This window comes from Haliotis asinina, chromosome 7 (genome assembly GCF_037392515.1).
Source record: "Haliotis asinina isolate JCU_RB_2024 chromosome 7, JCU_Hal_asi_v2, whole genome shotgun sequence".
NCBI lineage: Eukaryota > Metazoa > Mollusca > Gastropoda > Lepetellida > Haliotidae > Haliotis > Haliotis asinina.
The window spans coordinates 3,132,979-3,147,099 of NC_090286.1; the positions used below are offsets into that span (position 1 = coordinate 3,132,979).

The window sequence follows — 14,121 nt, forward strand, 5'->3', positions numbered from 1 at the left end:
GGACAGATGAGGCGTCAACTATATCCCCCGCATTACATGTCCGGGGGGATAAAAATGCCAAAAACTCTGTCAACAGCTAAAGACACAACTATAGGTTGAGATTATTATATCTATCAAGTTTGATCGTTTACAATATTGAACGGTTTCAGAGTTATGCTCCGGAAACAAAATGATTATGGACAGACAGATGCCATTACATACCGGGGGTATAACAATTTTTTTTGTCAGGGTTTGTCTTTGTCAGGAATCTTGGCCTCCTTTCACAAAGCTATAAGGTGATCGATCCTAAGTCATTCAGGTAACCTTGGTTCAATGTTAAAGAATGGGACTTCAGGTTAACCTTGGGCAGCATTGGAATTTTGGAATGAAGTTACCCTTGTTTCGGGGATCTGATATGTGATTTCTCTAAAGACTTATGACCTTGAGTTTTGACAGTGGGTCACCTGCCCTGAGTTGGTGTTCACGGTATCAACTACTGGTTGACCCACCCTACCCTGATTGCTTGATTGTATGGTGGGAAAACTCCTGATGCTCACTCACTGACTCATAAAGCAGCACTCACACATGAATAATTTGCTAATACAGAATCAATGGTACAGGACAGGACGAGTATCACAGACACAAGACATGCACAAGAAGCAGACACTTTCTTGGTGGCAACAAATCTGACTTTACGATTAAACAAACACAGCATCTCTCATGTACACAATTAGTGAATGAACCAGGTTTATGAAGCAGTTAAATGGTGTCCTCCATCAAAAGGTTTACAATGCGGATGAGTTTCTTCAAGAACATAAAAATGAAGCAGGCAAACAGAGTGCTTCAAAAAAGGTTTTAGAATGTGGTTGAGTTTCTTATGTCTGACATACAATCCGTATCTATGGGTCCAGCATAAATGATATCAGGAGAACTTCTGGCAGCATTACCAGTCCGTGGCATCAATGATTCTCCATTAAAACCCTGCCTCTCCTACTCTTCAAAGTCCTCACTCAAACATATGACATATACCCAGGTATGTCACATCAGTCGTGCTAAGCGTACTGATGGTTTTCATACCTCACAAATCTTGTGAAGCAGATTAGAAAAAAAAAACACTCCTGAATTTACTCACTGTGGAAAAGGGGAATCACAACAGGTTTGGACTCTGCTGACACACCCACTCGTGTTTCTCCTGTCAAGGTGATGCTATACTCCCGGTCCCCCATGACCTTGAGGTCATATGATGTTGCTGACCCCGGCACCTTGCTCACGTTGCTAGTTCCAAGCTGTGTGTCTTCTTGCTTTATTGTGTATTGAGTTATCTCCCCATTGGACTCTTCCAACGGTATTGGCTATTGTAAATAACAGAAATATATATACGATATCACAATATTTAACTGCTTCACTGAGAAAAAAATTCTGTCCCTATTGAATCTGTTGAGAATAACAGGGATATGGTACAGTGAAAAATAAGGAATCACAACTAACTGCTTGCTTTGGGTGCTAGAGTTATCTCCCCACTGCACTTTTCCTAAACCTGTTGTCTGCTGACGATTGAGAATAAGATACTGGTTGCATGAAAAAGTAGGGATACAGATTAGAGGTTCTGTAATAGGTATCAGAAATGTACACATGTCTGGAATTCATTTAATTGTTAAAGGTCACATGCAATGTAAAACACAACTTTGCAAATTCTGATATCTTTCGGCATGCACTTACGGAAACAAATCATCAAAAATGCCCAATCAACCTATAAATTTGAAAAAAAAACAAGAGTCATCAGAAGATGACATAGCCCCCCAGCCCCCGCATGTTTGAAAGGACAAATCACCTCACAGTTACTCATTGTTTTTTTAAGACTTTTTGAGTTCTGCTCCAGAATCGAAACGAAACACACTTCTCACTTTTGTGACTAAGTCCAAAACCTTTCCATGGAGACCAAGAAAATAATAAATCACAAAAACCTGTAAATAGCAAAATGAACCACTTCAACTTCTGACTGATATATCTACCAAGTTTTGCAGAAAAATATTGAACGGTTTTGAGTTCTGCTCCGGAAACAAAGCCCACCCCACCATAAGACTAAGACTATTGATTATGGATGGACGGACGGTGGACAGACAGATGAGGCGTCAACTATATCGGCTGCATTACATGCCGGGGAGACAAAAATGTGACGGAAAAAAGCCCGCAAAATCGGAGTTCAAATGATCCACTAATTTCCCCCCTGCGCTGGTGGACAAAGTAGTTTCAACAGGTGTGCTGCGCTGCACCCATAACATATGTGCAGTATGCATGCATGCCCAGAGTATAAGGTCGTGAGAAGTAGTCTAATCTTGGCTGTGTACACACAAATGTAAATAATCTATTCATTACCTTAAAAAACATGATAGGTAGACTCTGTCAGAGAGAAAACTCAATCTCTGGTTTATTCACACCTACATGTGTGCGTGTCTGCTAATGACATTATGCAATGCACAACTTCAATCACTGACCACATGCAATTTGAAATATCGGGCTTATACACCATAAACAGAACCAGCTAAGCATATCGGGAAATGAGCCCGCCAATGAAAAGATTTCCTTATACTTGAGTGCACACCCAACGAATGTCACTTGGTTCAGAATCGTTGCTTCGTTTTGAGTGCATGAGACCCAAGTACAAAATATTGCACTTTTGATTTGCGATTGTACACTTCGTTTATTTGTTTTTTTTATAATCAGCAATGCAGATTATATGTCATGAATAATTGTCTTTTAATTATGTTTGATTGTTTGGTTGCATGTGACCTTTAAGGATCAGAGCTACTGTCTGAGCTACATATATTTTCATTACTGAAATCACAGCCTTGAACGTACCTTCCAGTAGATGGTCACAGTACACATCTGTGACTGATTACAATCACGGTAAACAAAACTTCCGTTCTGCATTCCTGGAACACCGCTTGGCACTGAAAAATTAGAAACACTCAGAAAATATGAACAAAAACAACAAGGTCACTTTATGTCATAAAATGTGAATATCAGCAAACTTGAACTTTTCAAGGTCATTTGAATCAGTTTGACACCGAAAGTGTAAAGCACTATCAATGGATAGTAACAGCCACTTTTGATATTTTGGTTACAAATTGTTGAGTCAAAAATACTCTAGCCAGATGATGGGGACCTGTAATAATTATGTTTGGACCAGACAAAGTAGTGGTTGACAGTATCAACAACATTCAAGCATCATGCTACGCTTTTTAATCACTTGTCTTTCAAAATAAAAACAAATTCATAAACTGTTTGGGGTGCAGTACATAAACGCTTAATTTACACAAAGAAGGTTAATTACTATATTACATCCATGTTATGCTCATTGAGTGGATGAGGGAGTAAGGTTTTAAATATTTATTTATATAGCGCATATCTCAAGTTAAACAGCTGAAAAGTGCTGTTGGGCACTGGGGTACGCAGTATTCATATTAAGCAGACACCTTCATTTTTCAAGGCAAACAATATTTTGCATGCATGTTTTTGATGCATGGATTCTGATCTACTTAATTTCAAAAAGTACCTTAAAACAGTACCATATAAAAATACAACAATAAATTTTGAAATGATTCAGGATTGTAATGAAAATTTCACAAGCAAAAGATTTGGACTACATATTCATAATTTTATTTCAGCATGCACTTGTACAAAACCTCCCACAAACACTCAGTCTACACATATGGGGAGTTTGCAGTTCCGGAGTACCATGAGATGAAGAGGTAGGTTTTCATGTGTGATTTGAATGCTTTTTTGTTCTGAGAAGTTCGTATTACAAAAGGGAGAGAATTCGAGAGCCATGGAGCAACAAGTGGTTTTATGCCGCTTTCAACAATATCTCTGATTATTCTAACAAATGACACAAAATAGAATAGAATTAGCAGATAAATGATGCATTGTTATGAAGAACACCACATACCATCTTCCAGTGTTTCATCCACTATGGAGGTCCAGTCACTGTAGAAGCCTGTGGTTTCATTAGATCCAAATCGCAACGGGATACACGACACTTGCAGTGTGTAGGTCCTGGCAGGGTCTAGGTCACACACAGTTAGTTCCCTTTCTGTGGTGTTGAGCTGAAGATAGACAAATATTCCATTCACTTATAAGACATTCAAGTTTGTTTCGGAAACAAGCCACTGGAAAGTAAGATAAAATAAAATAATTTCAATCCAAAACAAACAGCTTTCCACCACATTGTTGAAACAGATTAAATACCTTCTCATTCACAGGGTAGACTTAGTGTGCCTTTCACACCATGTCAGACTCAGCTACCAAAATCCAGGTATTCTGCTTGAAGCAGACGTCTGACACACATAAGACCCCTACTGATGGAACTGAGTTTCTACAGGATGTCATCTTTATGAGAGATCTCTGTTTCTGCAGAACATAATAGAGCTAATGTCTATCCCTATCGTGGTGGGTCTCAGTGTTACCTTGAAGTCAGATCCCTGTTTCTGATGAACGTGCATCTACTGTAGATAGAATACCCCTATCAAATGTTGAGTAGTATAGTACAGGTGGGTTTCAGTGTTACCTTGAAGTCAGATCCCTGTTTCTGATGAACGTGCATCTACTGTAGACAGACTACCCCTATCAAATGTTGAGTAGTATAGTACAGGTGGGTTTCAGTGTTACCTATAAGACAGATCCCTGTTTCTGATGAACGTGCATCTACTGTAGATAGACTACCCCTATCAAATGTTGAGTAGTATAGTACAGGTGGGTTTCAGTGTTACCTTGAAGTCAGATCCCTGTTTCTGATGAATGTGCATCTACTGTAGACAGACTACCCCTATCAAATGTTGAGTAGTATAGTACAGGTGGGTTTCAGTGTTACCTTGAAGTCAGATCCCTGTTTCTGATGAATGAGCATCTACTGTAGATAGACTATCCCTATCAAATGTTGAGTAGTATAGTACAGGTGGGTTTCAGTGTTACCTTGAAGTCAGATCCCTGTTTCTGATGAATGAGCATCTACTGTAGATAGACTATCCCTATCAAATGTTGAGTAGTATGGTACAGGTGGGTTTCAGTGTTACCTTGAAGTCAGATCCCTGTTTCTGATGAATGTGCATCTACTGTAGACAGACCACCCGTATCAAATGTTGAGTAGTATAGTACAGGTGGGTTTCAGTGTTACCTTGAAGTCAGATCCCTGTTTCTGATGAACGTGCATCTACTGTAGACAGACTACCCCTATCAAATGTTGAGTAGTATAGTACAGGTGGGTTTCAGTGTTACCTATAAGACAGATCCCCGTTTCTGATGAACGTGCATCTACTGTAGACAGACTACCCCTATCAAATGTTGAGTAGTATAGTACAGGTGGGTTTCAGTGTTACCATGAAGTCAGATCCCTGTTTCTGATGAATGAGCATCTACTGTAGACAGACTACCCCTATCAAATGTTGAATAGTATAGTACAGGTGGGTTTCAGTGTTACCTATAAGACAGATCCCTGTTTCTGATGAGTGTGCATCTACTGTAGACAGACTACCCCTATCAAATGTTGAGTAGTATAGTACAGGTGGGTTTCAGTGTTACCTTGAAGTCAGATCCCTGTTTCTGATGAACGTGCATCTACTGTAGACAGACTACCCCTATCAAATGTTGAATAGTATAGTACAGGTGGGTTTCAGTGTTACCTATAAGACAGATCCCTGTTTCTGATGAATGTGCATCTACTGTAGACAGACCACCCCTATCAAATGTTGAATAGTATAGTACAGGTGGGTTTCAGTGTTACCTATAAGACAGATCCCTGTTTCTGATGAGTGTGCATCTACTGTAGACAGACTACCCCTATCAAATGTTGAATAGTATAGTACAGGTGGGTTTCAGTGTTACCTATAAGACAGATCCCTGTTTCTGATGAATGTGCATCTACTGTAGACAGACCACCCCTATCAAATGTTGAGTAGTATAGTACAGGTGGGTTTCAGTGTTACCTTGAAGTCAGATCCCTGTTTCTGATGAACGTGCATCTACTGTAGACAGAGTATCCCTATCAAATGTTGAATAGTATAGTACAGGTGGGTTTCAGTGTTACCTATAAGACAGATCCCCGTTTCTGATGAATGTGCATCTACTGTAGACAGACCACCCCTATCAAATGTTGAGTAGTATAGTACAGGTGGGTTTCAGTGTTACCTTGAAGTCAGATCCCTGTTTCTGATGAACGTGCATCTACTGTAGACAGACTACCCCTATCAAATGTTGAATAGTATAGTACAGGTGGGTTTCAGTGTTACCTATAAGACAGATCCCTGTTTCTGATGAATGTGCATCTACTGTAGACAGACCACCCCTATCAAATGTTGAATAGTATAGTACAGGTGGGTTTCAGTGTTACCTATAAGACAGATCCCTGTTTCTGATGAGTGTGCATCTACTGTAGACAGACCACCCCTATCAAATGTTGAGTAGTATAGTACAGGTGGGTTTCAGTGTTACCTTGAAGTCAGATCCCTGTTTCTGATGAACGTGCATCTACTGTAGACAGAGTATCCCTATCAAATGTTGAATAGTATAGTACAGGTGGGTTTCAGTGTTACCTATAAGACAGATCCCCGTTTCTGATGAATGTGCATCTACTGTAGACAGACCACCCCTATCAAATGTTGAGTAGTATAGTACAGGTGGGTTTCAGTGTTACCTTGAAGTCAGATCCCTGTTTCTGATGAACGTGCATCTACTGTAGACAGACTACCCCTATCAAATGTTGAATAGTATAGTACAGGTGGGTTTCAGTGTTACCTATAAGACAGATCCCTGTTTCTGATGAATGTGCATCTACTGTAGACAGACCACCCCTATCAAATGTTGAATAGTATAGTACAGGTGGGTTTCAGTGTTACCTATAAGACAGATCCCTGTTTCTGATGAGTGTGCATCTACTGTAGACAGACTACCCCTATCAAATGTTGAATAGTATAGTACAGGTGGGTTTCAGTGTTACCTATAAGACAGATCCCTGTTTCTGATGAATGTGCATCTACTGTAGACAGACCACCCCTATCAAATGTTGAGTAGTATAGTACAGGTGGGTTTCAGTGTTACCTTGAAGTCAGATCCCTGTTTCTGATGAACGTGCATCTACTGTAGACAGAGTATCCCTATCAAATGTTGAATAGTATAGTACAGGTGGGTTTCAGTGTTACCTATAAGACAGATCCCCGTTTCTGATGAATGTGCATCTACTGTAGACAGACCACCCCTATCAAATGTTGAGTAGTATAGTACAGGTGGGTTTCAGTGTTACCTTGAAGTCAGATCCCTGTTTCTGATGAACGTGCATCTACTGTAGACAGACTACCCCTATCAAATGTTGAATAGTATAGTACAGGTGGGTTTCAGTGTTACCTATAAGACAGATCCCTGTTTCTGATGAATGTGCATCTACTGTAGACAGACCACCCCTATCAAATGTTGAGTAGTATGGTACAGGTGGGTTTCAGTGTTACCTATAAGACAGATCCCTGTTTCTGATGAACGTGCATCTACTGTAGACAGACTACCCTTATCAAATGTTGAATAGTATAGTACAGGTGGGTTTCAGTGTTACCTATAAGACAGATCCCTGTTTCTGATGAGTGTGCATCTACTGTAGACAGACTACCCCTATCAAACGTTGAATAGTATAGTACAGGTGGGTTTCAGTGTTACCTATAAGACAGATCCCTGTTTCTGATGAATGTGCATCTACTGTAGACAGACCACCCCTATCAAATGTTGAGTAGTATAGTACAGGTGGGTTTCAGTGTTACCTTGAAGTCAGATCCCTGTTTCTGATGAACGTGCATCTACTGTAGACAGAGTATCCCTATCAAATGTTGAATAGTATAGTACAGGTGGGTTTCAGTGTTACCTATAAGACAGATCCCCGTTTCTGATGAATGTGCATCTACTGTAGACAGACCACCCCTATCAAATGTTGAGTAGTATAGTACAGGTGGGTCTCAGCATTACCTGGAAGACGGATTCCAGTTTCTGATGAACGTGCATCTACTGTAGACAGACTATCCCTATCATTTGTTGAGCATTATATTACAGTGAGTATTACTATAAGACAGATCCCTGTTTCTGATGAGCGTGCAACTACTGTATATATCATATCCCTATCTGAAGTATGTACAACCACTGGAGCTAACTAATGACTATCCCAATCAAATGTTGAGTGGCATAGTACAGGTACAGTATAGTACAGGTGGGTTGGCAAAGTTACCTTTAAGACAGATCCCTGTCTCTGATGAACATGCACGGTGTACATCATTCCCCACAAGTGCTGTTTGTGGTTCCACATCAGAGACAAACATGTGCTGGTCTTGTTCCCTACAGTCAACGACTGAACAGGGGCTGGCTCCACTAAAATCAAAGAGGCATAAATGTTTACCATAGCAAATGGTTAGAAGGGCATATCTCATGATGTCTGTTGATAATGATTCCTGAAACTTGATGATCACAAATCTGTTGATCTCTTCAGATCTCACTATAATCCAGCATATCTCACCTATATTACAGAAGATCTCAGCTTTATTACAGCAGATCTCACTATAATACAGTATATCTCACCTATATTACAGCAGATCTCACTATAATACAGCATATCTCACTTACATGTATATTACAGCAGATCTCACTATAATACAGTATATCTCACCTATATTACAACAGATCTCACTATAATACAGCATATCTCACCTACATGTATATTACAGCAGATCTCACTATAATACAGTATATCTCACCTATATTACAGCAGATCTCACTATAATACAGCATATCTCACCTACATGTATATTACAGCAGATCTCACTATAATACAGCATATCTCACCTACATGTATATTACAGCAGATCTCACTATAATACAGTATATCTCACCTATATTACAGCAGATCTCACCTATAATGTGAAAGCGAGTTTTTGTGTAATAACAGAAATCTGATTTGAACACACCATAAAATCGCAACATTTTTCTGTCAAATAGATTCAAATATCATATTTTCTCATCGTAGCTGGGCAATAATACAGAACACAGCGTTATGACACCACTTGGCTTCATGATCACAACTCATCCCCAAGATGACTCCATACCAACTAGATAAGATCACACAAAATTAATTAAACACTCTAAAACAATGTTGCTACCACGTGAATGTGGATGACTTTCATTCTTGCGAGCATAAAATATTTCAGCATGTGACCTCATCGTTTATTGTTTGGTGGCTGTTATCATCGGAAGACTGTTTTGGATGTCTATGTACATTAGACATCTGTACTTGTGTACCACTTTACGTTTAATGTTGTCCCATCTACCAGATCCAAAATTATTGATTGTGTGTCATTAGGTGTCACCCGTGTGCTTGAATGTGACTATCAAGGGGGGACTACTCTCCTCTGCCACTGCCTCCTTGTTTTCTCAAGCCAGAAACTGCCACTTGGAATACTAGTGATGATACAGTGTTGCCAGTATGAAATGCTGATTACATCCTGCATGTCGAGAAGGCATAGAATTTGCATTATTCTGTGTTGGAAGAACATCTTGAGCAATGACTTATGTGTTACAGTGTAGATGCTGTACTTGTTTAAATGAATCGAAAGGATGTGTGTTGCCATTTGCACTCATCAGAGATCATATACCGGTATATGGTCTCTGCACTCATGAACCCTTGCTGGCATTCCACGTTGCACATTGTTTCAATGAATGTTTTGGCTCTGATTGTCATGAGTGAATTTGATACATTGAAACCACATTATAGTTCGGAGCCGGAGAGGAGATCTTTATCGAAAGAATCATCATGTTTATCAGTGAAAAATGTTATCTTCGTCAATTCATCAGGAAACCCCAAGGCAAATCGATTTCACAATGGACAAGCACTAAAGTTATTGTGTCAAATGCACGACCCATACACATCTCGCCAGTAGTAGTACCGGTGTTGAACATTTTGAACATTCAAAAGGTATCTCGGCCTGTATCTCGGCCTGTATCTCGGCCTGAATGGCGATATTCACACAATTATTTACACAGAAAATATTAAGTGTTCAAGCCATCTGAATTCATGACTAGAGTCAAAAGTATTAATATAAGGAATTAGAAAATAACTGGGTTTGTGTTAGATTCTAATTGTGTTTTATTGTATCAACAAAGTTTATGTTGTAATCAGGAAAATAACAGGTAGGTGTTAAGGTTTTTGGCCCAAGTAATAAGCGTAACATTGAAGTATGAGAAACTTATCAATGAATTTTTGTCAGCAAAGTAGTGCGTCAGAACTTGACCTGAGGTCATCACCATGGAGTATCCAGTCAAGGGATTTCAAATCAATGCCACACACATGTGTGATACCACTTTTCTTGAGTGTCAACATACTTGTTGAAGTCTTAGCAAAGAAGTACTTATTTTTCAAATGTTGGGTGAGGAATAAATAAAGTACGAAACTATGTCCCATGCAACACCACATTTAGGAAACTTGTGAATGGTATCGGAATCTAACTCACTTTCGCTTGTTAGATATATAACCATTCACTTGTTTCATATATATGGGGTTACGCGGGACACAGTTTAGTATTCTATATACATTTCAATATCACAGAGTACATCTCACCTAGAATACAGTACACCACATTATATTACTGTATATACCACCTAGAATACAGTACACCACATTATATTACTGTATATACCACCTAGAATACAGTACACCACATTATATTACTGTATATACCACCTAGAATACAGTACACCACATTATATTACTGTATATACCACCTAGAATACAGTACATCTCATGTATAATACTCCATATCTCACTTTAATATAGTGTATCTTACCTTTATAACAATACATCTCATGTATAATACACTATATCTCACCTTCGTAACAATACATCTCAAGCTTAATACAGTATATCTCCCCTTTATAACAATACATCTCATGTATAATACACTATATCTCACCGTAACAATACATCTCAAGCTTAATACAGTATATCTCCCCTTTCTAACAATACATCTCAAGCATAATACGGCATCTCACCCTTATAACAATACATCTCATGTATAATACAGTTGATCTTACCTCACACATAAATGTTGTTCTTTGAATGGCTAAGCGCTCTTCTATTATTTTCAATGTACTCCACTGCCAATGGCAACTCATTCGGTAATTCATGGTAGTGCTTCTTTATCTCGAATAGCACTTACCACACATGATGAATTACCGATGTCTTGCGCTTGCAAATTGATGGAGGGGAGATAACTCTAAAATTTGTTTTTCTTGTGTCGTCTGCAAGATCTAGCAATGACTACAAAAAGATTTGAATTGCATTCCGATAAATAAATTTTGGCAAGAATGTTCAAATATAGTCCCTTTGAATGTCAGGCAGGGGAATTTATTTTGGCTATTTTACTAAGATAATAACTGCAGGAAAAACAGCAAGATGCAAGATTTGAATCGTTTGATTCAAACAATGTAGCTGAAGTGTACGATCTGACGCTGATGCTTCACACAGATCATAATTAACATTGAAGTGTTTGGTAAAATAAATGCGCTGTTCACAGGTCCCTTTAGGCCCATGGGTTGATGTACCCTCCATGTTTGTTTATGCCTTTGGGCTCAGGGAACATGAACAAACATCAAGGGTACATCAACACATGTGTCCCTCGTGATCTGTGAACAACTTATAATATCTCATTTTAATACAGTATGTCTCACCTTTATAACAGCACGTCTCATGTATAATACAGTATATCTGACAATAATACACTATATCTCACCTATTGTTAATGTATCGACCATGGTGAAGTTGGACACGGCTTCATCCATGACTGTCTCAAACTTGTCATTGTTGTACACTGTAACGCGAACTCTCATCATGTATGTTTCTGTCTTGAAAGAATCTTCTCCATCATGTTCCTTCCAAATGCATGCATTTGGACTCTGGTGAGAGCAGTTGAATAATCCATTCAATCTGGAGGTAGATTTATCAATGTATCACACATGTATACCTGCTAACAGAGGCCCAGATATGCTGTATTTCAAGGTAAAATACGCATAGAAAACTGACATGTCTGTTTAAGTATGAGTAACTAGCATTTTAAATATTTCCACTAATTAAAAAAATGGAGTACATTTACACAGAGTTTCTTATCCTTATTGGGTGATTAACACTATTAAATACATAAATACAAATGCTTCTCAATTGGCTTGAGTTTGAGTAATTCTTGTATTGCCAAATAGTTGGAAGTCACATGACTTCTACAGTAAACTTCACAGAGTTACTACAGCCATAACAGTATATGTACTCAGTATATATAATCATCACTTAACATTTGCTAATGTTGTTATGGAGTTTGGGCGACACAACAAATTATCATACGCAAGCCAATTTTGTTAATTGAATAAAGTATGCACTGTATTATAGAGCTTTTGGGTTTTAGGTCATCCTTATGAGTTTTTTGTACTCCTGTATTTGTAATTACTTGAGTAAATGTGATTTTTATTGAGTAATATACGCAATTACATGCCTTATCTGGAGCTCTGCACTTTCAAAATGTAATATTTCATTTTTACATTAAGTGAGAAAGTTTAGTCTTAGGTCACTTGTAGCAATATTCTATCTATATCATGTCAGGAGACACCAGAAATGAGCTTCACACACTGAACCCATGTGGGGAATCAAATCCGGATCTCTGGCGTGTCTAGCAAACACTTTAACCACTAGGATGTCCCCTTTTCACAATAGAACTGCTTCACAACCAATAAAAATGATACTAAAATGCTAAATGTGATTGAACTATATTATAACAGAATTAGATTTGAAATGAAAAATAGGGAGTACACTGCCCACTTTCCAGCTCACTGCATGTAATGAATATTTTCAATGTATTATACAGCAAAACATGTTTATGAAAAACTAATAAGAAAATTAATAGGAAACTGACAGATGTAACAAACTTGTTAATGAGAAACTAACAGATGTAACTGATAGATGTAACAAACTTGTTAATGAGAAACTGACAGATGTAACCATCTTGTTAATGAGAAAATGACAGATGTAACTGACAGATGTAACAAACTTGTCAATGAGAAAATGACAGAGGCAACAAACTGGAGTTTTACCCCACTTACAGAATATTTTAATTAATATGTCCATGAAGAATGAGTGTTCCCTTTGAGTTCAGTGGTACTACAGTTAACTGTATGTTATTTCCCGAAGAACAATTCCAAACTATGTAACACATACCAGTACTGACCCTTGTTGACAGGAAACTAGTCTTAAACCAAGAGATTTCCTGATGAAGAATTCTAAACTATGTAACACATACCAGTACTGACCCTTGTTGACAGGAAACTAGTCTTAAACCAAGAGATTTCCTGATGAAGAATTCTAAACTATGTAACACATACCAGTATTAATCCTTGTTGACATGAAACTAGTCTTAAACCGGTCTTAAAGACATGTTGAAAGGTGACACACAGTTAAAAATTAAAATGAAAACAAGATAAAGCTTCACTCACATTGCCCATTCCAGCCGAACTGTAAGCCGATTCATATTTACGTAGTCGACTCCCAGGTCCCACGTGCAGGTCATGTTCCTCCAGTCAAACACATGGCAGTCGGTCTTCTCCACCTTCCTGGGTCGATCTGGAACAGACATGACAATACATGTATGTATGTGTGTGTGTGTGTGTGTGTGTGTGTGTGTGTGTGTGTGTGTGTGTGTGTGTGTGTGTGTGTGTGTGTGTGTGTGAGAGAGTGTGTGAGAGTGTGTGAGTGTGTGAGAGTGAGTGAGTGAGTGAGTGAGTGAGTGAGTGAGTGAGTGAGTGAGTGAGTAAATGAGTGGACATGCATCACGCTGGTAAAACTTACAAATATAGGTTGAATCGGACTCATCTGGGATTACAACCAAAAACTGTTGTTTTCATTTACCCAAGAGATTCAAGACGTAAGCCAGCACTGCTTGTAATTCCTCCACATTCAGCTGATGAAACATTATCATAACAATCTCTTCACTTGAAATGCTGTTTTATGGTTTATTCATACAAATGGCAGATCAATAGCAGGCCAAAATATAAATATATATATTTAACATTCCTCTACTGACTTCC

General features: G+C 38.5%; 2 protein-coding genes across 3 annotated transcripts in view; both read right to left on the reverse strand.

Annotated features, from left to right (window-relative positions):
* LOC137291603 (interleukin-6 receptor subunit beta-like) overlaps window positions 1–14,121 on the reverse strand; it is a 36,305-nt gene that overhangs the window by 12,789 nt on the left and 9,395 nt on the right. For both annotated transcript variants that reach the window (XM_067822985.1, XM_067822986.1), the window contains exons 4-9: window positions 13,531–13,657; window positions 11,787–11,980; window positions 8,237–8,376; window positions 3,929–4,085; window positions 2,839–2,930; window positions 1,112–1,331 (exon numbers count right to left, since the gene is read on the reverse strand). In XM_067822985.1, the coding sequence (XP_067679086.1) occupies window positions 1,112–1,331; window positions 2,839–2,930; window positions 3,929–4,085; window positions 8,237–8,376; window positions 11,787–11,980; window positions 13,531–13,657 (930 nt within the window). The remainder of the gene's footprint in view (window positions 1–1,111; window positions 1,332–2,838; window positions 2,931–3,928; window positions 4,086–8,236; window positions 8,377–11,786; window positions 11,981–13,530; window positions 13,658–14,121) is intronic.
* Window positions 1–14,121, reverse strand: part of LOC137291607 (scavenger receptor class F member 2-like) — a 251,613-nt gene that overhangs the window by 10,191 nt on the left and 227,301 nt on the right. The gene's annotated exons all lie outside the window — the stretch shown is intronic.